Raw genomic sequence first — 27,820 nt, forward strand, 5'->3', positions numbered from 1 at the left:
CCATACTGCAGATAAAATTAAATCACATTTTTCAATTAATATTTTTGATTTTTATTATTTATTTATTTTCATTACATTTTCAAATAATATAGGGTAGAAAAAGTGATATAGGCTTTTTATTTTATGTACTGATGGTTTGCTTACATATTTCATTAATAATTGGACTCATAAAATGTGATTTTTGTTTTAATATGCTTTGAATTGAACAACATATAATACACTAAAAATATCATTGAATAATTTAAGTTAACTGAGCAGATCATAATATAATTGTCTTATTGTGACATATATGTCACATTAGGTTTTCCATGACAATTTGAGGTTAAAGGTCCAATGTGACATATATGTCACAATGATATTTACCTGACTTGTTTTATATAAACTTGTTCATGACAAGTGTTCACAACAGGTTAAATGTAATAGAGGACATGTTATGTGTGCATTACAATTCTTAAATGGTTTGAATCTTACCTTTTTTTCAACCCAAAACAAGCTATTCAAATTTAACTACCTCTGCCGCTAATGGTAACCTGGCACACAGACATCTTAGAAAAGTTATTATGGGAAGACTAAGTCACATGACCCATGAGGATGTTTAGTATGTGTCACTCTGGGACTTCATGAGTTAAAGTCAAGGATAAAGCTGCTCATAGAATTTTCCAGAACATTTAAAGGATGTGCGACACCTGTGTAGTTGGTACAGTTTGAGTCCTATGCAGCAGACACTGTAGCGGGAAACAAAGGCGATACAGATAAATTCTGTGATTTTCATTGCTTCTATGATATAAAAAACTGGTACCCTGTATTTTTATGTGTTTCTCTGTCCCTCACTTTGCATGAATAGAAAGTTATTAAAAAAGGGACAAAATGGAAAATGAATGAGGAAGAAAGATGTGTTTAAAGATTGCTCGTACCTTACACTCGGCTCTGTTCATGACACACACCTATTTGCATACGACGAAAACTAACCCACCAACAGCCACAGTGCACAAAGACAAACATGTTCACTGTGAACGTGTTGAGTCATTACTTCGAATAAAAAGAAAAAAGAAACTCATGATGAGCTGAGAAACAGAGATATGGGGAACTTGTGCACGAATAATTTTCTGACACTGATGAAGTTGAATAAACATTTAATGAATTCAAAATCAATATTAGCAGCAGTCTTGACAATAGAGGAATGTCCATTTGACAAAAAGAATAAAATGTTCTTGTTGCAGCTCTACAGCAGAAGATGAGAGACTCTTAAATATGTGAACAAACTCCTGTTAGTGACTTTTTAGAGGGTGGTTACCACAGTTTTGACCAGTCTCCAACATTTATAGCCTTAGTTTAGTACATTATCGCTCTTCTACAGAACTACAGTGTAACTTGTTTTTATTTTTTGGGGGAGGGGGGGGGAAAAATGACAGGAAACAGATTTTGAAGAGAACCAAACAAGTTTTAATTAATCAAAAACATAATCCAAATCACAGAAGCCGCATTTTATTTGACAAAAGTCAAATGTGTCACAAAATAGATGTTCTTTAGATGTAATAAAACATGTCAACAATTGCAAATCAGCTTGGTTCCATTATTATCTCATAGCGTGGTGAATGTGCAGGTCACAACTTGTCCACTACAGCGTTTTGGAGTTTTTTGGTTGTGTATTTGCTGAGTTTGATGAGGGAAACCAAGAAATTCCATTAGCCTCTGTAGTGTAGCTGCGCCGCTCGGTACTCAGCTCTGCCGATCTAAAAGCAGCTTGGATCGACAATTAAAAGTAACGACTGTAGTACGACCTACTGCTAAGACTAGAGGGATCATGGCAATGGGCCAATTTTCAAAATGTTGAACGATCCCTTTAATTAGTGTCCATTGGTTCAGAGGAGTCAGAACAGTTTCCAAAGTCTGCTGACTCAGCCTTGACTACCTGTGCTTCAGATACAGACTGAAGGACTTCTTGTAGGTCTGAGTTTCCCTCTGCTTCCTCTTTAAATATCTTTAACAACTCTTCATCTCCCTTTGTATTAAGCATATTCACATAGTGTGTCAATATAGTATGCAGAGAAAAGGCGAACTCTATCACACTTTCTGTTGGTTTTGGAAACCCATAGAGCCATCCTCTAGTGTGCAAACCAAAGACTTGGCACTGATCATCAAACACTGGAGAGCCAGTGGAGCCATGGTGCATGGAAGTGTTGTAGGTTGACCCTATTTCTGCCAATTTCCCACCAGGCATTATGTTGATTATGTTGCCTTGTTGATTCAGTTGATTGATTATTTTACCATAGAAAGGACTGCCTCTGTATGGGTGTAATTTATCACAGACAGCCTACTCCCTCTTCTCTTTCTCAATGATACGTGTGCAAAACATTTTTTTAACTTCTCCTCTTGGGTGACCAATAAGACAGGCTTCACCATTCTGAGGCATTGGTCCAACATGCTTTAGGAGCCCTGGTGGTATCTTAATTTTCTCTGTTTGGGTTTTTGGCCTGGATACCCTCTGGCCCTCAGTGTTGAGCTCAAGTACAGCATAGTCAAGATCATCCTCTTTGATGTAGATGTAAGAGTTAACTACCTCAAAGTAGCAATAGTTTGTGTATGACTCAGGATCGTTATAGTTAAAGAGAACAAACACCTTCACACCATCCTTCAGTGTGTCTTCTTCAACACAACCTTCAAATAGATGTGCGTTTGTCAAAATAAAGTTTTTAAACAACACAAAGCCTGTGCCTGTTACATTATTAACAATCACTTTGCAGACTGACTCACCCAGTCTTCGCAGCTTTAACGGCCATTCACTGAATGACTGTTGGATCTTTCCAACGTTTTCCTTCCTCAGCCCCAGTGCTCTCTGGTAAGAATCATCAGGGAATCTGCTCTGATGCGGATTCATAAATCTTCTCAGTGTCATCACTGATTTCCATACATACGACTCGCCTTTTGTCATTTGCTGTCTTCTTTTGTGAAAGACTTTTTTAATTTTTTTTCCATATAGGATGTTTTCCATTTTTCCTTGTTGAATTTAGTAAAAATTCTTCTTTGCCAGGGGCACAGCACAGTTTCCTGGGCTGGATTTTAGAGCAACGATTTAGAAGAATTGATTTGTGTGTAACACAACAAACACTTGGTTTTGTCGTGACAAATGGAACTCGAAAATTTCCCTGCGTTTCCTGCCAACAGCTATTATATTCCTGAGATGACTCACCAAGGTGGTAATGATCAGGCTCCACCCAAAACCTCAACAGGCGGTTGAAACCAGTTATGTCCTCTGATGTCGACAGTCTAAAACAGATATAAAACAATAAAATCAAAGTCCCTGACAACACCCAGACAAATACGCTCAACAAAGTTTTACTAAAGGACTGTGTCACTTCATTAAAGCATCGAACAGGTTATTTATCAGGACTCAGTTAAGATGTTACAGTTAGAAGTTTTTTGGAGAATTGAGAAAACCAAATAAATTATTTCTTCTTTTGCATTTATGTCTATATATTAAAAGTGTTACATCCCTACTTTTCATCAATTAATCACTGTCTATTTTGTCTTTGTAGCTTAGAGGATAGAATTGAAGTAATCATTAAAAAAAACAAACATATTCATACTTGATATATAAACGAGGAAACTGGGTGTCTTACCTTAACCTCGATCAACTGGCACCGAATGACGGAGCGCAATGGCGTGCAAGCGTATAAAGGATGTACCTGTGACTTCCTGGTACGCTAGACATTGGTATTAGTTTCAAATGCATGATGTTAACCCTTTCGACAGACCTGAATCCATGACTCAGTACTGCTCAACAAGTCAAGATTTAATCCCCATTTTTAACAGTTAACTTGTTAATCTGTCCCTAACTTCACATGAATACAAAGACAGTTTTCTCACTGTCATTGCAACACAGTTTGGAAAAGCTCTCTTCTTAAAAAAAGACAAAATGGAAAATGAACGAGGAAGTAAGGTGTGTTTAAAGATTGCTCGTACCTGACTTACAATGAAGTCTGTTCATGACACACACCTATTTGCATGCAACGAAATGTAACCAACCCACAACCACAACGCACAAAGACAAACATGTCGGCTGTGAAAGTGGATGTTGAGTCATTACCTCAAATTAAAAGAAAAAGAAACTCATGATGAGCTGAGAAACAGAGAAACAGAGACCTGGGGAGCTTATGCATGAATAATTTTCTGACACACTGATGAAGTTCAATAAGCACTGAATGACTTAAAAATCAATATTAGCAGCAGTCTTGACAAAAGAGAAATGTCCAGTTGACAAAAAGAATAAAATGTTCTTGTTGCAGCTCTACAGCAGAAGATGAGGGACTCTTAAAGATGAGAACAAACTCCTGTTAGTGACTTTTTAGAGGGTGGTTACCACAGTTTTGATAGAAGATGAGCAATATCCTTTGTTTGTAGCCTTAGTTTAGTACATTATCTCTCTACTAAAAACTGTAGCTTCTCTCTCAAACGTCGTTTTTGTTTGATTGCTTAAATCATTATTTATTAAATACTCACATCAGACCGCTGACATCAGATTGTAGTGGTATGAGGCACCACTGCCATATTAAACTTAATTTTGCTGCATCATGGCCCCTCTGTCTTATTAGCCAATCATTGCTCTTACCAAGGGGATAAAAGGAGGCCATGTCCCTCCTCCTTGTATGGCTGCCCACAAGAAAGAGTTAATGTCTTTAAATTACTTGGGGTATGGATGGATGCAAAGACGAAATTTTGATTTCAGAGGTGGGAGGGGGACACAAGTATTTTTAATACAACTCCAACTCTTTCAGTTCACTGTGTTTCCTAGTAGTTCATGGAACTACTAGAAAACTACTAGTACAGTGAGTTCCTGACCCAGCTCGTGAACTCACTGCTTAGTCGCTACCATTTCTTACCGATAAAATAATACATTTACACAGACTTTTAAGTACACCGGCCTCAATATAAAACTGTACCTGGCCAGTTTGCTCCTTTCATCTGACAAAATATATAGATGCATGGTGTTTAAGCTTTGAAAGCTCTGATACAGATTATCATCACCCTAACATTTGTCGTTTGTCTGAGGTGTATCTACACCTGCTAGAGAGGGGGGAAAAATATCCCTTATGAAAATGTGTTAGGTTGTCTGAATCAGTTTAACAAATATAGTCACATTTTTACAGATGGATCTAAGGACCCAGTGTCTGGGAAGACTGGGCTAGGAGTATATGTGGCTAGCAGTAAATCAAGACAGAGTGTCCATACGTCAGATTACTTGTCAGTTTTCTCTGTAGAGTTGCTGGCAATTTAATGGGCACAAGATTGGGTTGAGAAAAACAAGCCCCCAAAAAGTATTATCTGTTCTGACTGAGCTGCTGCTCTGGTGGCTCTGAAGGAGGGGACATCAAGGGCCCCTGGGAAATTTCTTATACTCTGAACGCCACAGGGTGGCGACTGTAACACACAAGCTGCAGAAAGTTCACTTCCCCTCTAAATTTACTGATACGCGAATAATCTCACATCCCGTTCGCTGTTCAACTCTCTGCTTCAGGCTGCGGCCAGAGTGACGTTACACATGGCCGGTCATTTGTTCGTGAAAATCGTGCTATTGATTTGGGGACAATGACATGACTGGTTAGTTAGCTAATCGTGTTAGCTAGCATACTGTCAAATTATATTTACTGTCTGTCAAACGTATGCAATGTTATTGACTTTGAATCTTGCTAGCATAGCGTTAGCTTGCTGGCTCATGGCTGAGCGGACTAGAATATCTCCCGTTGCCAAGTCGTATCTATGATCCGTCCTATTTACTGGAGGAGTGAACAACGTCTCCGTTGCATAAGAATCTTACGGGAGAGTAATGACTGTTCCAGGTATTAGTCAAACCCTCAGGCGTTACCAGGGAAACTAAGTTATGGCTTGTGAAAAACTTTATATTTTGATGTAAAACGCATGAAAATGTAAATTAATGGTCCGAATTTCTTTTCTTTGGCAAGTGACCATGGTATAAGTGGGAAAATGCCCTTCAAGGTGTCCATAAACAGGAGTTAATGGACACCTCGTCGTGCATTATCCCTTACATAACTGGTTAAAACTGTCCTGTAAATAATCTAAAATGTCAGTAATATCTGATTCTGACATTTATATCCAGACAGTCTTTTAGAATGACAAAAATAATTATTACTGCTTTTGTCCTGTCCTGTCCTCTCCCTCTCCTCTCCTCTCTGTATGTGACTATCACTATCTGTAGCTTTTAACTTAGCTTAACAGCACTCATAATTGAGTAGGCTTTTGAACAATGCAGGATAAATGTTGCAGACAGCCTGGACCTGGCGCTTTTTGTAAATTGGATGTGTGTTGTTGTAACTTATGTAACTATGTCTGTGTGGTATACACACCTTTTACCCCGCGAAGCATGGTGTGAGTAGCAGCCCAATGGAAAATTCAAAGTTTGCTCCTTTATGGCTATGGAGCCGTAAAGGAGCTCAATGAGAGTTCTCATTTCAGTCTCGTTGTAGTCTTTTTTGGTCTCAAACATTTCTCATTTGTTTCTCCTAGAATTCCTTAGGAGCAATAGGTGAGACTTGAGACTTTACCGCTTAAACCTTGCTCCTTTCTAGCACTGGGGAGATATTCTGAAACTTCACTGAGAGCTTGATGAGATCTCCTTTGAAACTTACAGGGAGCCCAAGCTGAGATTTTCTGCACCTGTTTCTCAGGAGAAACAATTGAGAAACAGGAGAAATCAGCCGCAGCCTCACTTTGGTCTCACATAGATCTCATAGTTGTCTAGGAGAAATGAATGAGACACTACTGAGATCTCCTTTCCAATTTTCGTTTCCTTTGGGAGGCTCCCTCCACACGTTGCTGCAGCTGCTAGCTCCGCCCGTTGGAAAGGGTGTGGGGTGGACTCAACCATTTCTAGATATGGGGGGGGGTACAACTTTAAAGATGTAAATAGCACATTATTGCGCGATTATAGTGAGCACCGCTTACATTGTGCTTTCAATAAATGCTACTGCATTGTTTAAAAATGATTAATTATTCTAGGGGGGACAGCTTGACTGGAGGGGGGGACATGTCCCCTCTGTCCCCCCCGGGATTCTGCCTATGGTGCAGGCACAGAAACAGCCTGCTTTCAGTAGAGCTCATGTGAGAGACTTTTAGACAGCTGAAATTTACGACCACGATGGGTTTGGGGCAATACATTTCCAATACAGCGTTGTTGGACCTCTGACAGCTGTGTGAAACTGATGAAAAACAGTATAATATGGGACCTTTAACTGATAAAAGCAACATTTTCCACTAAATAAGAAGTTACAAATATTTTTATTTGGCAGAACATTTTGAAAAAGGGAAGTTGTGTAAAGATTTCAAATAAAACTAAGGCATTAAATAATAAGTCATAGAGACGTAGGACACCCTGCAGTGCGTGGCGTCCCCTTCAGCCTTCACCATTTTGAATTTATGATGCCACATCTTAGATGAAAAATGTAAAAATGGACCAGGCTTTGCCATCTGCTGGTCAGAACATGGTACTCCACTAGAACCTCCACAACTATCTGTGTAGTTTTGAAGGTTTGAAGGATGATGTAAGTATGAAGAATACACGTGTTTCATGTTATTATCAGACACTCGTAAGCACTAATGAGAAACTTGCTAACAGTTAATCTTCAGTTTAACTAAGCCTCATGAGTTTCTTATTGTAGCTTCTTAGCATGTAACCTTTAAGTGCACAACAAAGAATGTATCAAAATGAACCATTATACATGCAAATAATATTATGAATATTAATAAAGAAACAAACATAAAAGCAAAGGTTTAAAACTAACATGATAGTTAGACTCAATATTATAAACACATGAAGTAACTCAAGGTTTTATTAAAAAGTCTATAGTCAAGTTTCTTCTAAGTCTGGTAGTCTAACAAATATTGAATCATTAATGCTTTTGTCAACATTTATATCATTCTATTAATGTTAATAAGCATCTTATATGGATTTACAAGGTCTTATTAACTATTAATAAACACTTGTCCCTGTTATAAAGTGTTACATGAGTCACACTGTTACATTCACAGTATTTATTTAACATTCACAGCTACTGAACCATCAAGAAATTAAAGACACACATTAAAACATCAAACTATTACAAATCAGCTCAACGTTCAGACTCAGAGAGAAACACATGAAGCCCAACACAGTCATATTATTACAAAACATAAACTTTGATGAACATGTAAGAGAATAAGTTCAGCTCAGAAATGATGCTCGTGGTGATGTCATCATATGGCTGGTCCGCCTCCTCGCCATCCTCGCTTAAAAGCGCCGGCTTCCTTCCTGCAGAGTGAGTTGTTATTGAGTCAATCATCAGAATAATGGTTTTTAGTCTCAGACTTGGTTCCTCTCAATCTCTGACTCTCTCCTGGAAGTTGTAGCAACAAGCAACCAAATGAAACGAGCGTTAGCTTGAAAAAACTTGTTGATTTCTCTGGTTGGAACTTTAACATAATAACACAACTCAACACCACATATCTAAATGTTTTAAGACATTTTAAGTGATATACTTTCCCCTTAAATAATAGATGAACTCATGAATTGCTAATTAGCTTGTTAGCTGCTGCGTCATGCAAATAATAACGTAGAACAAGCACATGGAAATCTGTCCATAATTGAGGCAGCAGTGTATGTGCAACTCATGATTTCAGTCTGCGATCAGTCCCGTCACTGTCAGCTGTATTTTTGGTGATAACAAGCTAATGTTAGCATGGTACCATGCTAAAATAACATGGGGAACATAATAAACATTATAGACGGAAAACATCAGCATGTTAGCATCGTTATTGAAAGCCTGCTAGCATAATGTTTCTAGCATTTAGTCTGAGAACCAAAGATGTTTTTTTAAACCTTGTCACTGTGTTGGAGGGTTTGGTTGAACAGAGAAAGAATAATTTAATCGTGCTTCTAGACTTTCCACATTTTATTGGACCGAATGGCCCAAATTCTGTCATTTCTCTGGACCGGGTGTTTGGGTATTCACAGAAATGAACATGGCTCCGCCCCAACACAGTGTCCAGGTTCAATGTAACGTCCTCGGTACGAGTAGGTCAGTGTTACCTGTGAGCATCTGACGAAGTAACGATTACATGAAGAAAGTGGAGATGCAGTACGGAGCGATCATCAGAAAGTAGTAGATCCCTTTCAGCACAGGTGGCCCTGTGGACGAGGCTGCATCCTGAGGATCTAGAAAAAAAAACACACCTGGTCAGGTAACATCTTCAAAGGCATTATGAGACACAGTTCAGCAAACGTTAAAGAAGAAGGAGTCTCTATGCCGGCTTTGAGATGTGTCAAACAATCACAACATTGGACAACACTTAACAAGCAGAATTACAGCAACGTTATCATTTCATCTGGGTCTATTCAACTGGAGTCTGGTCGAGGCTGGTAGGGTCCATTTCAGTTAGAGTCTGGGCGAGTCAAAATGTGTTGATTCTAGTGCAGTTGAATCAGATTGGCTTGATTTGGGTGGAGTCTAGTTGGGTCCGGTCGGATGGATTCAAGTGGACCCTGGTAGAGTTAGGTCCGGTCAATACAGCGGACTTTGGGCGAGTCAGGTCTGGTTGAGTCAAGTCGGATCAAATCAAGCACAGTTTGGTCATTTCGAATGGAGTCTGGTCAAGTCTGATTGGGTTGATTCTAGTGTGGTCTATTGGGTTGGATCAATCGAGAGGATTTTGTGCAAGTCAGATCAGGTCGGACACTTGGTCAATTCAAGTGGAGTCTAGAAGAGTCAGGTCAGGTCAACGTGAGTCAGGTCAAGCGGATTCAAGTGGAGTCCGGTCAGTCAGGTCCAGTCACTCAAGTGGACTTTTGTCATGTTAGGCTGATTCATGCAGTCTTGTTGTTTCAGTCCAGTGTGGTCGGGTGTGACTGGGTTGCTTTGAATGGAATTTGGTCAGGTCAGATTTGGTCAACCTCACTGGAGTCTGGTCGTCTCAGGTCGGGTCGGTTCAGGTAGAACAACCTTTCCTTCTCATACCCACCTAAAACAAACAGCCAGCTGGATGGAGACTCTCCATGACTGCTGATGTTACACTTGTAGAGTCCTTCATCAGACCTGGAAACATGGTGGATGGTCATGTGACCTGTAGGCTCAGTCCTGATGAAGGAGCCATCTTTATAGAAATCAGCTGAGAGGTTGGAGGTCTTGTTTCTGCAAGTCAGAGTCACGTTTTCTCCTGTCCTCACAGGGAGGACAGGAATCCTCAGGATCAGTCCTTCATCTGAACACAGAGACAAAATACAACTTAAAAAAAAACAAGAAGACAAGATTACATTTAGTTATTTTCTGGTTCTATGTAGGAAGTTCATTTACTTGTAGAAGTATTATTGTATTGTATTGTATTGTATTAAGGTCTGCAATCTTTTAGATTCGATCTTTTAGAATCTTTTTTCCATTCTTGGTTTATTAGTTAAGTGCTCCATCAACATGGAGGGAGGAGATGATGACTGGATTTAAGATTTCTGGGTGAAGTGTTCTTAAACAATAGCTGACTGCTGAAAAAGAAAAGGTAATAACTGATAGCGTGTTTGTGTTTGTACCGTTAGCAACCAGGTTAGCGTGAAGGTAACTTGCTAATTTTTTAGTGTGTAGGTTGCTAGCTTGGGGTTAGTTTTTGTGGTTTCCTCTTGAGAGTTTGGGAATTGTGAAAAAACTAGCCACAGAGAAGACAAATATTTATCACCTACAACCTTCATCTGCTTCAGTCTGCCAACACTTTGGCTGAATGTTTTCATGGATCAATAAAAGATAAGTTTTGTCTTGTGGAAGCTGTTCTCGTCATTGCTCTTACCGACCACCGTCAAGTGGACAGAGTTGCTCCGCTGCCTCGCAGGAGACTCACACCAGTAAACTCCACTGTCAGCCTTCTTGACTGTTTGAAGGGTGCAGCCATCGTTGGTGGGACTTCCCCAATCCGTTCCACAGGTTTGAAGGCTCAGCTTGCCACGCAATGTGGTGGTGATTACGGCCCTCATGACCCTCCAGCTTTGAAAGTGGCTGTTGTCACCACAGGTCAGAATTATGTTCTCATACCCATGCAGCTGAGATGAGTCTGGTGACACTGAGAGTGAGGCTGGGGGAGGATCATCTGCGGACGCAGAAATATTCTGGTCAGACATGGTATCACAACATCTGTCCTGAGAGATCCGATCACACCTGTACAGCTTGTAGAACAGGTGTGATCGGATCACTCGGACCACATTCAGAGGTGGTCTGAGCTGAGTGTGACCACAAGACCAAAGGACCACTGACTCAACTGACATCCTTTGAGAAAGAAGAAGAAAAAGAAGAACAAGAACAAGGAAAAGAAGCGGAAGAAGCAGAAACCAAAACAGCAGGCAGAATTTATTACACATTGTCTGAAAATGTGAATGGCATGTTTGGTTTCTGTTAACCTGCCAATGTTAGCAGCAAAAGTATGTGAGAGCAGTCAGTTATTTTAAGAGTTGTTGAATTAAAACAAACTTTGTAACATAGTGAAACTGTGTCTCTGACAGATTGTAACTCATTGCGTCCTTATAAATGTAAATTCAGCATTAAATCTTTCAGCTGAAGTTGTTTGTCTCCTTGTAAAAAGTGTCAGTTTATGGCAGCATGTCTGTACCAGCCTGTCTGCTTCTGTGTCTAAAGTGCTAAAGTCTTACCTGCCAACATTGATCAGCTGTTTGAACACACTGTTTACACTGATTTCACCATTTACACTCCATTTATGAAAGAAGAAACATGTCACAAGTCACAAAGACACTAAACAGGAACAATAAAGGCTACTTCTTTGTCCCCGTGGAGAAAGTCCCCAGACTCCCTTAACAAATGTGTCAGTTTAGTGAGTTGTTGAGTTGGAGACACTTTATAAACTCTGTGAAACTCTGTCTCTGACTCATTCTGCATTATGTGGACCTTCTTGTTAATTCAGCAAATGTTCTACATAAACTTCTTTCTGTCTTTGTGTGAAAACATTGTGTCTCCAGGACGCATGCTAATGTCAGCTGTACAATGACGGACTGAGAGCTGAACACTTGCGATGAACATTGATACCAAATGTGAACAGCCTCAAAGACTTTCACTTAGGGACTCCACAGGCAGTTCCTCTAACCTCCACTAGATGCTGCTCAAAGAAAAGGTTGAAATCACAAACTTCTCTGTCAACACTGCTTTTTCCTCAGTATGTAAATATATTGTAAATCATTCACTGAAGTGACGTTGTGTTTTATAGTCTTGGTCACATGTTCTGCAGTACATAGATATCAGAGAGATCCTGATCTTTACCTTTCATGACCAGCCAGCTTGGTGGAGACTCTCCATGACCCCTGATGTTACACTTGTAGAGTCCTTCATCAGGTCTGGAAACATGGTGGATGGTCATGTGACCTGTAGGCTCAGTCCTAATGAGGGATCCATTTTTATAGAAATCAGCTGAGAGGTTGGAGGAAGGGGCTCTTGTTGTACAGGTCAGAGTCACATTTTCTCCCTCCGTCACAGGGAGGAAAGGACTCTGCAGGATCACCGCTCCACCTCAACACAGAGACAAACCACAGCATTTCATCTATTTACACAGCTGTCAGTCTGATCAACAGCTGCTAATACGTTTTAAAAACTGAGACAAATGCTTTGTTGAAGGATGAGCTGCTGGCTGAATCATCTTACAAACCCTGATTCACTTCCTTGTGTCCCATTTAAATGATTCATGTGGGGGATCACGTGATGCATTTGGACTGAGAGGATCACTTTCACCGACCTCCCACTATCTCAGCCGATAAATTTCATTTTTGACTGACTAAACCTCAATTATTTGGCTACATTTGCGAGTAAACATGTCCAGCACTAAAGGGAATACTAATCCACGAGAGGCACCGCGTAGAAATTGTCCCCAAGCAAAAAAGCCGCCCGCGGCTAACACAGAGGCTAGCATGGATGAAGGCGTCAGCATGTCGTTTGAGGAAAACGTTTCTAGTTTCTAAAACTGTTACTGAAAAGATTGGCGCTCTCATGGAGCAGAAGCTTACAGAATTACACTCTATTCTGGACAAGCTCAGTAGCCACATCAAGGACAACACTAAGTGATTAACTGAGACTGAGAACCACATCGCTGATGTCGTGTGTAGGATACACTATTTTGATATAAATAGGTAATTAATCACTGGTGATTAATAACACACTCGTAGATGGGGCACCATCTCCTTTGTTTAATTATTGGAATACTCAGGAAGGAAATTATTCCAAACATCTAACTGTACAAGTTTGGCTTGAACAGTCCAAATTAATTTCAAATCAATTTATCTCATATTCTGAGGCAGTGACTTCTTTGCACAGATACATCGATTTCCCACAAGGACATACGGTTATATTTGTATATTATTTACTAAATAAGGCAGAGTAAGTAATATGAAGTAATAATTCAAACAGATGACAACAAATAACAGAAAATATGGAGACGTTAAAGGTTAAATTATGGAGATTAGGTTTGTGACTATGGTGAATTTGCAGGCGTAAAATATTACGAAAGTAAATTCTACAATAATGAATAATCGAAATTCTCTTTGAGCTTATAAAATGGAAGTCGAAGCTTTATAAACACCAACTCTGATCTTTATGACTCCAGCTGTGCACAGAAATGAAGCTCAGCGCAAATTCATGCAGGACACAGAAGTCATAAGCCCCAGCTGTAGTCAGCTGACAGCCAGCTGATCAGATCAGCTCCAGTCTCCGACCAACCACAGTCACTCTTCGAAATTAGGTGGTCCATTTAAACTCAAGCCGTCATTCGCTGATCTCTCCTTCAACACTGCTGTACGCACACCGCCGCTGCCGGCAAGCTTGCCTCCACCACCCCAGCCTCCACCTGCTTAATCTGAGCCTAAAACGGCTCAATTTATCTAGTTGCAATAAATGAATTGTCGCAATAAATGATTTGAGCAAATGACGAGAGTGTTCCTGAGTGAAATATTAGCCCACTTGTTTGTAGAGAAGGGGTCCATGGACTTGGGTTCCTCTGATCCTTCCTCGGCTTGACTGCGGGTGAGCAGTCAATCCAACAGCTGGAGGATGATATTGCTCTCATCTCTGATGGCGAGGTTTGATCCACACGGCCCAGCGGGGTTTCTGCTTGAGTGCGCTTGGGCGACTAGTCTTGGCTGGATGATAATGTCTCTGTTCAGCTGGAGAAGTCTTCATGGTTTCTTGAGCAGTTAAATACTGCACCAGCTTCTGGATAATGATCAGTGTCTAATCAGAATTTTGTTATTGGAGCTGTAATTGTTCAGCGTCAATGAGCTGATTTGACTTCTTGTCTTAAAATAACTGGAGGATGAAACGCTGGCCGGGCGAATCTTCCTTCGTCACTAAATACAAGAATAAAAGTAGCTTCTTCTGAGTCGGCAACGATACTTAGCAAAATATAAAAACGAAAAAAGGAATAAGTTTTGTTCTTGTGCGTGCTTTCAAAATAAAAGTGCTCAGAGAGAGAATACTTCAGAACATGAATTGTCGCTCCGAAAAAAAAAGAAAAAACTACAAGGAGTGAAGATCTTAACCGACCCAGCCGAGGACAGCGAGAACAGGAGTACCAAGCGAGGCTCGATTAAAATCGACCGGGCACACAGAGCCTTAGGCCCGCTGAAGAAAAATTATAATCAACCTGTTCTTATCAAGTTGCACAATTTCAGCGACAAACAACAGATCGTCGCTGCTGTCGGGGGAGAGAAAGGCAAGATCACCCATCAGGGCGACAAGATTTACATACACCAGGACCTATCAGCCCAGGCGAGGGAAGCCCTGCGTCAGTTCAACAGGGTCTGTGAACGCCTCCGGATGCACTATCCAGCCAGCTTCTGTTTCATTTTCAACAGGGAGCAATGCTCCTTCAAAAGCCCACGGGAAGTGGAGGATTTTCTGAGCAAGAACGGCTAATTCCGAGTGGGAATGAGGATTATGTAAAGTATTATTTACGTGGTTTACACAGCAGACACAGAAACGGAACTTTTGCCGTATGGAAGATGAGGAATAGATAACTGCAGCCTGTGGGTGACACGGGGACAGCAACCCCAGGAGACGGGTACCGGACCACTTGTAAGGACCGTTTACTGTATGGACCTCATCTCTCGGAGTTTACTTTCAGAGTTACAAGATCTAAGTGGTTTCTGTTGTTACTTGTTAATGCTTAAATTGTTTCGATTTTCCCCTAATCTTATTTTTATTTAGATATCCTCGATATACACAGTATGTTGATATTTTGGCTCTGATCGACACCCGCTACAGCTTTTGTTTTTTGCCCTTTTTTATTTATTTACTTTTCTAATTTTTCTGTTATGGACACATATGCTCAGGTAATATGACCATGTTGTTTCTCAGTGATTATTTAGAGACTATGGTTTAATCACATCATCAAATGCCAGAAAATCTTGTCCTTCTTAGAAAAGAGAGATGCCAAGTGGCTTTTCTCCAAGAAACCCACCTTTCAGACCTTGAACATATAAAACTGGGGAGAAACTGGGTGGGCCAGGTATTCTACTCTTCTTATATTTCAAAAAGTAGAGGGGTTGCAATTCTTCTACACTCCCTGCCTTTTACTCTAGATAAGACAATATCAGATAAGGAGAGACATTATATGCTTCTATCAGGTTATCTTTACGGAGAATATGTAGTTTTTGGATGTATATATGCCCCAACAATATATGACGGCTCTTTTATCCCACAGCTTAGTTCAGATTTGGCATCTTTTTCTTCTCCATACTTACTTCTAGGAGGTGACCTTGATTGTACACCTAACCAGAGGGTGCTACACCCCCTAGATAAGGACTACACATTCCTTTCAATTCCCCACCAGGTCTTTTCCAGAATAGACTATTTCTTGTCTTCAAGGATAGTTCTGGCCAGAATACTGAACTGTTCAATTGATACCAAGTTTCTCTCCCCAGATATTAGTCCTTCCACACTGTGGAAGCTGGCAAAGCATACATACGTGGGGCAATTGTATCTTATACAGCAGCACAGAGGAAAGATGCCCTTAAAAGACAATTGGATTTAGAGAAGACAATAGTTAACCTGGAAGCTCAGTTTAAGAAACCTTACGGCAGCTCTCTGGCGAAACAGCTGGATGCAGCTAACTCTGCCTGAAATCAGCTCTTAACCAGAAAAGTGGAAACATGGATTTTTTTTTTGCTAAACATAGATCATAATCAGGCAATAAGCCAGGCTGGCTGCTGGCTCGCCTTGCCTGTGGTAAAACTGAGCCCAATCTAATTCCTTCTCTCATAGACAGAAATGGAGTTAGGTGCCTCAAATCATCTGATATAAACGAAGAAATGAAACTGTTTTACAAAGACCTCTATAGCTCCGAATGCACTTCATCTTCTGAGACTAGGGCAACATTTCTTAATAAGATAAAATTACCATCTCTTTAAGATGCACAGAAAGCATATCTATGCAAGCCAGTCAGTTAGAAAGAAGTCTTACAAGCCATACGCACTCTAAAAGGAGGTAAGGCTCCAGGACCGGACAGTTTTGGCCCTGAATTTTACAAAACATTCAGCCAGGGAATAGTCGGTCCTCTTACAGACATGTAAATGATGATATCCTTGGGTTTTTGTGCTCTCCTCAGCTATCAATTTCTGCAATTATGGATATTTTCAATAAGTTTAGTAACATATCTGGCTACAAAATACATTTTAGTAAATCTGAAGCTACTGGGAGCCCTGGATACTACAGAGGTTTGGGAGAACGTTCCTTTCATATGGTCGAGATCTGGCTTTACTCAGTTGGGGATAAAGGTGTCCTCAGACTTGAGGGATCTGCAAAAATTACATTTTGCCCCAATCTGTACTTCAGTCAAGAAAGACCTGGAGCGATGGCAGAACCTACCCCTTTCCCTGTTTTGGTCAAATTAGTCAAATGCTCCCCTTATATCTATCAAAGAAAATCAACCTAGACTTAGAGAAGGTGTTTTCCAAATGTATTTGGCAAGGCAGAAAACCTAGGCAGAGGCTTAAGATATTACAGTCACCCACAGACATGGGTAGTCTTTCTATGCCTAATATGTTGTTCTATAACTGGGCCTGTCATGCATGCAACCTTCTGGCTTTGGTTTAATTCCTATGTTAAGAGACAGACCTGTATTGATTCCTGGTCTTACCACCCTTATTCTTCATGGTGCTTAATCACATGTGAAGCAAAGAATATAAATCCAGAGGTGAAAAGCAATCTTATCATTTACAACAGTATCAGGATATGGCATGATATATCTAAATACATGGGAAGGAATAATGAGAAGTCTTTACTGTCTCCCATAACTCTAAATCCTGATTTTCCTGCAGGTGACAGCTCACCTATGTTCCTCTCTTGGAGGGACAAGGGAATTCATGTAATTCATGGCTGTAATCTATTGAGAGATAATATCTTACTGTCGTTCCAGCAGTTACAGGAGACATTCAATATTCCCAAGCACCATTTTTGGGGGTTATTTACAGACTGGGTAGTTTGTGTCTTCACAGACCACCTCTTTCTCTGCTAACATCTCTTACAGTGATGTTGAGAAATTTCCTCTAGAATGCAAAAGCAGAAAACCTTTTATAGCATCATTTTACTCACTTCTTGGTTCTTCGGTCTCATACAATTTAACAGACTTCCTTCATAGATGGGAAAAAGACTTAAACAATGAATATATTGAGGATGATTGGCAGGCAACTATACACCTGATCAGGTCCTCATCTACTTGTAACTGGCTGAGAGAAACTCAGTACAAGATACTTCACAGGCTGCATATTACTCCTGTTATTTTAAACAAAATTGACCACTCCATTTCTCCTCTATGTAACAAGTGCAACTAAGAAAGGAGGACGCACTTCCACTGCTTTTGGGAATATAAACTGATCTCCAGATTTTGGACACTTATTTCAAAAGTAGTCAATGGGATATTTAAAATACAAATTAAGAAAGACTGTGGGGTCTTCCTCCTAGGCCTTCCCTCTAGGGACTTGCATCTCACCACATCACATTATAAGGTCTTTGAAAAACTCCTTCTAGTTGCTCGATAATGTTTACTGAAAAACTGGATCAAAACTCTTCCACCTAGTGTCACCCTTTCATACAGGGAGGTTTTTAATATCTTCCCTCATGAAGGGTTACAAGCTGTTGTAAAGGGTAAGGATGAGTTGTTTTTAAAAATGTGGACGCCCTTCCTAGATTACATACCTGCAGATCTGAAAAATCTGCTATTGAGGGGTAGAAAGTTTTCTGAATGGAATAAGACCTCCCCTTGCAACCCTCAAATTGGGGAACACGGATAGGCTGGCGATGATTAGTTACCCTTAATGTAAGATTACATACTTTGGACTGGAAAAAAACTAGAGCTATATATTTTTTTTCTTTTGTACTTATAACTCTGTATAGTATGTGTTCTCTAATGGGTTGGGTGGGGGGTCTTGTTTCTGTGTTCTGTATTATCTCTGCTTAAAAACAATGAAAAGTGTTTAACAAATAAAAAAAAACAAATCATGTGAATCAGAAGTGTTGCTGCTGACTCCAGCTGATCTGTTTGTGACTCTTCCCATGTTGACTCCGGGCAACAGATATGAGACACATGTGTCGTATGAGTGTCAAATCTGCGGGTTAAGACACGTCCACTAACGGGAAGAAGAACGTGAAGTCGTTCACGTTCATGTTATGAATCTTACCAACAGTGATGTTGATGGTGTTGCTGCTGTCTTTGTATTTGGATTCGCACCAGTACACGCCGCTGTCGGACCGTTTGGTGACCAATATGAGGCAGGCGGAGGGTTTCTGTTGGCCCCAGTCATCGCCACACTGGGACAAAACTTGTTCTGAACTGGAAAACACAGATACAGGATAGATATCAAACTATGTTAAAAGAATGATGGTCTGTTTTAGTAGAGTGGATTCTAGTGAAACTCTCACTTTAGAAACTGCACTGACCAGATTGAAAAACCTGAATCAAACCCTCTGGTTCTTTTTTGTATGTTCAGGGGCGTTATCTTAAATTCCCAGCCCAGTGTCTGAGGAAAATGTGTCGACATATTCTCTAAATTAAGTTAAATTTATAAGTGAGGATGAATTATTCATTTTCAAATGTAGGAGAGGCTAATAACATGCACATGACAAACGTGAGGCCAACAGGAATTTTTTAAAAAAAAGGTAACCTGCACACTTATGCACCATACACCAACAAAAAGCTGGCCTGAGGTCAAAGGCCCAAACTGATGCATCTACAATGGCAGGTTCACTACAGGGGTCAGATTATAAGGTCTGTTTTCAGTTTGATTATTGTCAGTGCTGAAACTATTGTTGACCACTTCATCAGTAAAACGGAAAGCTGTAGTTATAAACTTGTCAGGACGGAGGAAACTGATGCAGCTCTGATGGAGCTCAGGATTTATCAGGACGCAGCTGTTTTATGACCCTGGACTTTGTGTGAGAGCTTTTGGTGTGTAGAAGAACACAGAACTTAAATTAACAGAAAATCCTGACTGATTCTGTCAGAACTTAATCCACAAAGTTAAACTGCTGAACCTTGAAATTTACATTTAATGCAATTTGGCGCCCCGCACATTTTCTGATTGTGATACCATTGTGGTAGATACAAATCTCAGGTCTGTACCAGTTTGTCAGATGTAATAGGTGTAAACACAAAACTCATGATGTCATTATAATGTTATGTGTCAAAAACTTGCATGTTGAAGTAACGCAGTGATCCACCCTCTCACTTAAGTTGGACAAACCCTATATTAACTTTGCATCTCGGACTTAAGACCACCATTTACGTCATCACCTAAATGACGGATCATCAAAGATTATCAAGATTCAGAATGGAACCAGTAAGACCTTAAAAAAAACAATGATTTGGAGAGACCTTGTCAAAAGAATCAGATTTACTGTTGATGGCATCAAATCCAAAGAAGATAGTTGGTGGTAAACTAACCCGGTTGTGTATCTCCATACTGTCCATTCACCGGAGCTGTGCTCACAGCTCACAGTAATCTTCCTGTACTCTGTAAACTGAGACATGTCGGGGCTGACGGTCACATGGGCTGAAAAAGAGACAGAAACAGAACTTTATTCAGTTATTCGGTAAATTTGTGTTAGTCACTAGTTTTCAAAACAGCTCGCAGCTTCTTCAGGACAGGCAGGTAAAGAGCAAAAGAGGTGGAAAGTGATGGCTAAAATGCATTCTGGGAACCCATCGGATATAATTTGACAATGATTTGGATCCCATGAGCTAATTTAGATATCATCAATATAAAGATATCAATCTATATAGATTCATCCAATGTAACAACTCCATGCTCTCTTGTATAGTTGCAAAGTGGACGAAAAGCACAGTTAGTGAAAGCACAAAGTTCCTTTCAACTAATGGTCATATGTTTAGTAAAATCTTAATCTAAAGTTGCCTTTGTGGTCGATAAATTAAGTGCAGTGAAGAGAACAATATGTCTGGATCACAGGATGAAGTGCAGTAGTTCAGACAGCACAGCTCAACAGAAACTTCAGAGTTAGAGTCAGTAACGACGACAGAGGCAGCAAACAAATACAAAGAGCAGAAACATGTACGAACAACATGTGCGTCAGGAACCAGGTGTGAACGAGCACACTGAACAAGGTAACTAATAAAACTATAAATCATTTGTATCATAGCTGTGAATGTCAGCAGCCCCTCGCCTCCATCACTCATCTGAAAGTACGAAGGACCGTCCAACGTCACATCTGTGAATAGAAGGCTGTGTAAACCTCCCACAGACTGCAGACCAGCCTACACCAGGTTTCTACTTGGATCTGGTCTGAAGAGGCGACACAACATCTTAAAGACTCTGAGTTTGCAGTGGACACTGACTTTAAGAGAAGTTAGTGTTGGCTGCTGGATGGAAACAGGAAATGATTAGTGGTCTCTGGTGTTGACGTTTGAGGTTTCGCTGTGTTTCCATCCAACCCGCTACTCAGTTACTACGACCACAGGCGAGCGCTGCACTCAGTTCACACACAGGCGTCATTTCGTGGTATTTGTAGGAACAACTGATGCTGTTTTTTACGCTGAGGAGGTCAAACTGTCTTTGCAACAAGCGAGCCGACTTCAGACAGACAGGAAGCGTTGAGCGGTGGTTGGCGGGCAGCAAAAACACATCAAAGTTCATCAGAGATTTTCAGAATATATTAACATTAACAGCATAATGCCAACCTGAAACAATGTTTAAACTTTGATCACACAGAGACAGAAATGCACGAGAGCTGAAACTCACCACGACTTTGGGCACATGTCTGGGAGACTGTCAACAACACTGAAACAACCGGCACAGATCACATACTTACATATTGTTGCTTTATCAATGGTTTAATGTTTAATAACTGCTGAAATCACAATCAGGCAGTTCAGCATCCTGATTTCTTTCAACTTCAATAAAACAAATTCACATGCAGTGTTGATTTGACTCAAAGTGAAGTGAATGTTTTGGATTGAAATGATGAATCTACTTACAGACGAGCAGCAGCGTTGACTTCATGTCGTGTACAGGCTGAGCTTCACTGGCAGCAGATGTGGTTTATTCAACATCCTCTTCTTTAAACCACACGGACGGTAGGAGGGGATGTGAGCTCTGCACACACCGCAGATGAAAGTACATGCTAAAACTTTTAATCAAACTCAGTTCTGGGATCCAAATACGAAAATGTCTTTGATGAATGTTTTCATCTGTCATTTTTAATCGTTCCAAGTATCTTTAAGCATCACTTGCTGTTTGCTGTCACCTGTTCAGTGTTCATGTGAACAGTGAGCTGCAGGAACAAGAGACGAAGCTCACATCCTGTTTGTGTGATCAGATGCAGCCTCGCGTCCTTTCACCTCATACGAAAAAGAACAGACAGCTGCATGATGGAGCAGCAGTCAACATTATTATACAAAGAAATCAACTGTTAAGGATTCCAGACTGACGGAGAACACACACTTCTATAAGTTTCAATACTTATGTCATTACAACTTCTTAGAAAGTTTGACAATTCAGGAAAGATGCTTCTTAGATTAGCTGAATAGCTCTCTCCTGACTGTATGCTAAACATGAAGCCGGTTATCTTAGCTTTGCATGAAGACTGGAAATTGGGGAAACAGCTACAGCTTTGCTCTGTTTAAACATTAATCAATTAAGCGACCAGCTCGCGTTAGCATCTTTGTTTGACTTCAGCTCCTCTGTACCAACAGGCCTGCACAGATGTTAGCTTCACTAGCAGGCTAACAACAGTGTTGTATTCTTCGACAGGCTAACAATAGTGTTAGCTTCTTCACATTTACGTCAATGTTAGCATCTCCACTCCAACAGGCTAACATTAAAGTACTGTAGTGCTGCGTCTGCCACGACTAATACCAGAGCAATGTTAAGGCTTGTGGCATTTAGAAATTAATTCTTTAGAAATGAATGCCTCTTCCGACAGTGTGGTTTCTTGTAGATAGCTGCAGTGTGGTCTGAGGAAGAAATCTCGGGGCACAAGTTCCAAAAAAACATGAAACACCCAAAGACAGATTCATATCTGGCTTTTGTAGTTGCAAAAGGTCCTCGTTTACTTCACAGTGCTGTGGCCAATGTTGACCACCCTGCGGGGAAAAAACCGCATAGACCAGCACCAAAACCAGCACCAGCAACACTGCTGGTTTTGATGGCGGTCTATGCTGTTTTTTTTCCAGCAGGGCAGAAAATGAGCCCACATCTCACTAGATTAATCCTGTCAGTAAACAGTTTCTTCAACACACTAAAGAAATCAGTGACAGTATTTGATTAACTGCACAAAGTTTCTCCTAAAGGGATAACATCCATGTTAGCATCTCCAACGGGCTTACAGCAGTGTTCCCTGTCTGTCATCAGTTCCTGATTGCCAACAGATTAATATAAATGCCAACTTTTCTACTTCTCAAATGTCAAATATCAAACCATCAAATGTAAAAAGACCAAAGTGGATGTGTGCGCACTGACCTTTGACCTGCCGGGCCAAGAGTTGGGTCCCGCCAGTCCAATACCCAGCGCTTCGATAGGTGCTGTGGTCAGAATGGCTAACACGACCATCCGGTCCTAAAGGTCCTTTGAAGGTGCTAATGATGACTGTTCTTGATGTTATGTGGGTAGTTGTAGAAATTGTTTGTTTTAGTAGTTGTACATGTTTAAGGGGTCCTATAGGACGTTCTTGTGGTCGTTGGTGAGGTTCTAGAAGTCTTCCGGCTAGTTCAAATGGTCCTTTAGAAAGTTCTAGTGGTGAGGAGATACTGTTGGTCCTTTAGAAGGTTGTAGTTGTCATGGAGTAGCTGTAAGGGGTCATTTTGGTTCTTGTCAGGGATTAGGATGTAGAGGTCCTGTTGTTGTGGTACTGTAAAATCTTTATGATATAACTGAAGAATGGACGGACACTGGAGGTCAGTTGAGGCTGGTGTGCTGTGGCACTTCTTAACATAACAGGAACATGGCGAAAGGTCAACAACATACCAGCTGTGGCATTATAGACTCTGACTATTGAGTAAACAACATTTGGCCTAGGCTATGCTGCCACCTAGTGGACATCTCCTAACATAACACAACATTCATGCTGAATACAAGGAGAAGCCATGTTAGGCACCGCCTTCATCTCATTACAGAGGGATAGCAAGGGTTTGTGATCAGTGCAAATGACGAACTTTCTCCCGTACAGATATTTGTGGAGGCGCTGAATGCCAAACATCACTGCCAGACCCTCTTTGTCTAATTGTGAGTAGTATCCACCTGAAATTCCACCATGTTACCATTTAGGTTTAGCTTCATTTTGCTATTTTTGGCTCTGTCAGATTGTGCAGTGTAAACACCTCTTCTTGACTAGAGAGATTCACAGGGGATTCACTTATGTGGTGTGCAGACTGCTTTTTATCTTTTTTTTTACCCCTTTGACAAACTGCTTATGCTTCCCTCCCCCCTTAAGCTGCTGCTGGCCTGTAGGAGGCGAGGATCTGCATATCTTCTTCAAATGTCCTTTTTTTACCAAAGGTATGGCACTTTTCATTGATAAACCGACAGTCTCTTGCCACATGTTCACCCCCACACCGATAACATTTTAGCCACTGAAAAATGGACGGACACTTAAGGTCAGTTGAGGCTGGTTTTACTGGGGCACTTCTCAACATGATAGGAACATGGCAAAAGGTCAACAACATACCAGCGGTGGCGCTACAGACGCTGACTGCTGAGTAAGCAACATTTGGCCTAGGCTTTGCTGCCACCTAGAGGACATCTCACAACATTCTCAATCCTCTACACTGACTTACACTCAGCTCTGTTTATGACACACACCTATTTGCATACAACAAAATGCAACCAACCCACAACCACAACGCACAAAGACAAACATGTCCACTGTACAAGTAGATGTTGAGTCATTACCTCGAATAAAAAGAAAAAGGAAAAACATGATGGGCTGAGAAACGGGGATATAAGGAACTTAAGCATGAATACGTTTTCTGACACACTGATGAAGTTAAATAAACATACAAAATATTAGCAGCAGTCTTGACAACAGAGAAATATCCAAATCCGAAATAACAAACAACATCCGGTTAGTTTACAAAATAAAACACTCTGTGTTGACACCAGCACACAAATCTAAAAAAAGAGACCAACACAAGCTCTTCTGCTGATCCTTCGGTCGGAAACACTTCATGTTGTTGTTTTTAATAACACAGACCTATTACTGCGGTTGCAAGTGATAATGTGACGCCGGCTGTCTACCGTACTGTGCCGTGGCGGACTCAAACCGCAACTGGTGGGGATAGCCAGACGGCGGATGGAAGAGCAAAACCGGATCTGAGCCTTAATGCAGCAGACATGTATCCAGTGGAAAGTGGGGGTAAGAAGAGAAAATGTTGGGACAATGTAACATTATGGGGGGAAAAACAATGTCAGGAAATAGATGTAAAAGTTTTAATTAGTACTGCAAAATTAATCAAAAACATCATCCAAATCACAGAAGCTGCATTTTATTTGACAAAGGTCAAATATGTCACAAAACAGATGTTCTCCAGATGTAATAAAAAGGGACTAATGCTTCTCACCATCTCATTTGTCAACAGGCTATGGCAACTCTTTTAATAATGTGAGATAATAGATGGAAAAAGACAATCTATACGTGTTGTGCAATATCATAGCATTACAGTGTGGCAGACATCATAATTTATTGAGCAATGAACGATGTGTGTGTAGGTTCATGAGCAGTGTGTTTGTTAAGGGGAGTCATGTGCAGTCATGAAGACCCTACAGACCCTGCTGGTGCATGGCAGTGTTAGGCACAGACTGGGAAACAGATTCATGAATCTGACACACACTAGTTTGTAGGCAGGTGTCATAGGGTCATAGGATGGGTGATGAGGCATAAAGAGGCAATGAAAATGTATAAATCCTAACAATACACCTTAGTCTGAATAAAATCGGATCAGATTTCTCGAATCGAATTAAGACACCTGGATTTTTCAATTGATAGTCACATTACCCATGCATGTATACGTTCCATCAGTTTGGATTTGGATTTTGCGTTCTGTGCAGGCTCAAGATTTTTTCCTCAATGAAAATAAAAAACTACACCCACCACAGTGAATGATTATAATTACAGTAAACAAAAAACTTCCAGCTCACTGCCCCATGAAATACACTTAAAAGCATTTACACCCGCTATAATAAAATAAAATGACTTATTAAAAATAACAATTTCATAAACTAGAAACAACAACCTGTACAGCCAGATGTGTTTCAACACTCGCCTGAGGAGCCTCTGAATACTTAATCAGTGTCCATTGATTCAGAAGAGTCTGCTGGTTCAGCCTCGACTACCTGTGTTTCAGATACAGACTTCAGGACTTTTTGTATTTCTGAGTTTCCCTCTGCTGCCTCCTCAAATCTCTTTGACAACTCTTCAAGTCCCTTTGTCTTAAGAACATTCACAAAGTGTTTTAATATAGCACACAGTGGTTGTGCATACTCTATCACACTTTCTGTCGGATTTCGACGACAGACGTATCCTCCAGTATGCAAACCAAAAACTTTGCACTGAGCATCAAACACTGGAGAGCCAGAGGAGCCATGGTACATGAAAGTCTTGTAGGTCAACCTTTTTTCTGCCAATTCTCCCATCATTATGTTTTCAGTGCCTTGCTTTCTGATGAGGTGACTGATTGATTGGAGAATGGAAGGACTGTCCATGTATGGATGTACATTATCGTAGACAGCCTGTCCCCTCTTTTCTTTCTCAATGATACATGTGGGATCCATTCTTTTCACTTCTCTTCCCGGATGACCAATAAGACAGACTTCACCATTCTCAGGTATTGGACCAACGTCCTTCAGGAGCCCTGGTGGTATCGTCATTATCTTTTGCATTGCGGTTTTTGGGTTGGATACCCCCTGGCCCTCAGTGTTGAGCTGAAGTACAGCATAGTCAAGTTTATCCTTTTTGAGGCAGATGTAAGAGTTAACTACCTCAAAGTAGCAATAGTTTGTGTCTGGCTCAGGAACATCATAGTTAAAGAGAACAGACACCTCCACACCCTTCTTCAGTGTGTCTTCTTCAACACAACCTTCAAATAGATGTGCGTTAGTCAAGATGAAGTTGTCAAACAACACAAAGCCTGAACCCTCACATACATCATTAACAATCACTTTGCAGACTGATCTACCCAGTTTTAGCAGCCTACCGACTCTGTGCACTTCACTGAATGACTGTTGGATCTTTCCAAAGTCTTCCTTCCTTAACTTCAGTGCTTCCTGATAAGATTCACCAGGGAATCTGCTCTGCATCAGTTCTTTTAGAGCTGGAAACTGGTCACACAGTAATGTATAAATCTTATCAGTCTCATCACTGTTGCCACTCTTTTCCACTGCTGCCCTGACACTGATTCCTTTCTGATTTTCTAACCCTGGCCTTGTCTCTCTCTTGTTTTGTGAATCTTCTGATGGTCTTTGGTTTTCCTGCTGTTTTTTATCATTCACTGTCTTATCCTGTGGAAAATATATGTTGAATATTTTTCCATGTAGTTTGTCAACTTTGCATTTGCATTCAAACTTGATTTTCTGGCAACACAAAGTGAAGTTAGAGAGATCATCACTGAAGCGACCGTCTCTTTGCAGAGCCTCTTCCACTGTCAATTATTGTATGCATAAATTTGATCGCATTACATTCCCTGTCCAAGTTGTAATGTAAAGTTTTTAGAAATTTTGTTCTCATCCTGTGCTCATGTTAATGCCCACAGGCGTGTTCACATGGCTGTTGACTTGCAATGCTCCCACTGGCTACTGTTGATTATTACACTGGTTTGTAGCAGGTTATAGTTAAATAATACATATCACAGAAATATAAGGTTGTCTAAACTGTGGGCTACTGAATGCTGTAGTCTGTAGTCCTAAAACCACTTTAGCACATCCCTTGTGTTCCCTTGTCTCAAAGTCTGAATTTGTTTTTAGGTAAATGTGTGAAATAAGGTGTGTGGTTCCACAGGCTGAACATATTTACATGTTTTGTTCTCCAACATAAAATCCATCAATAAATGTCCCACAGTTTAATTCTGAGGTTCTTCATGAGTTTAAAACAGTTAGTGGTTGCTAACGAGCGTCTGAATGAGACTACAGAGGTTGTCGGGGACATTAAACGTCCTCACAGCGAACACAGAGACTCATCTACTCACCAGTCCGTCTTTACAGGCCACTTTAGTTACATACTATTTTAATTCTGACTATACAACTTGTACATTGATCAGTTTATAGAAAACCTGGATAGTAATTGTGCAGTAAGACTCTTAGTGG

The 27,820-nt window shown here is 40.5% G+C and overlaps 2 protein-coding genes across 5 annotated transcripts; both read right to left on the reverse strand.

Moving 5' to 3' along the window:
• Positions 1-7,828: 7,828 nt before the first annotated feature.
• LOC115589065 (sialoadhesin-like) lies at positions 7,829-21,613 on the reverse strand. 4 transcript variants are annotated; one of them, XM_030429748.1, is made up of 9 exons: positions 21,505-21,613; positions 21,269-21,307; positions 19,957-20,065; positions 18,695-18,846; positions 12,294-12,539; positions 10,819-11,115; positions 10,009-10,248; positions 9,080-9,205; positions 7,829-8,302 (listed from the first exon to the last, which is right to left on the reverse strand). In XM_030429748.1, exons 1-8 carry the CDS (start codon positions 21,527-21,529, stop codon positions 9,105-9,107), a joined length of 1,209 nt encoding a protein of 402 aa, XP_030285608.1. In that variant the 5' UTR covers positions 21,530-21,613; the 3' UTR covers positions 7,829-8,302; positions 9,080-9,104. The 4 variants fall into 4 exon arrangements, with proteins under 4 accessions (XP_030285608.1, XP_030285609.1, XP_030285611.1 ...); XM_030429749.1 differs by lacking the exon at positions 21,269-21,307 and having other exon boundaries at positions 21,505-21,606; XM_030429751.1 differs by lacking the exons at positions 19,957-20,065; positions 21,269-21,307; positions 21,505-21,613 and adding an exon at positions 13,980-14,231 and having other exon boundaries at positions 18,695-18,803.
• A 3,143-nt stretch (positions 21,614-24,756) lies between these two features.
• On the reverse strand, positions 24,757-27,163 carry LOC115590417 (protein FAM111A-like; the record flags this gene model as incomplete). Its single annotated transcript, XM_030431774.1, has 1 exon — positions 24,757-27,163. A coding segment is annotated over one exon (1,359 nt), but the record flags the coding sequence as incomplete, so codon positions are not given.
• Between the last annotated feature and the right edge of the window lie 657 nt (positions 27,164-27,820).

This window comes from Sparus aurata, chromosome 10, assembly GCF_900880675.1.
Source record: "Sparus aurata chromosome 10, fSpaAur1.1, whole genome shotgun sequence".
Classification (NCBI taxonomy): domain Eukaryota; kingdom Metazoa; phylum Chordata; class Actinopteri; order Spariformes; family Sparidae; genus Sparus; species Sparus aurata.

Excerpts from the sequence above, each read along its gene's own strand:
- LOC115589065 (XM_030429748.1), bottom strand. The coding sequence starts at position 21,529 with ATGAAGTCAACGCTGCTGCTCGTCT. Across the intron at positions 21,308-21,504 it reads GTCAACGCTGCTGCTCGTCT|TGTTGTTGACAGTCTCCCAG; the intron begins GTAAGTAGATTC and ends CGGTTGTTTCAG. Across the intron at positions 11,116-12,293 it reads AAGCTGGCTGGTCATGAAAG|ATGATCCTCCCCCAGCCTCA; the intron begins GTAAAGATCAGG and ends CTGCGTCCGCAG.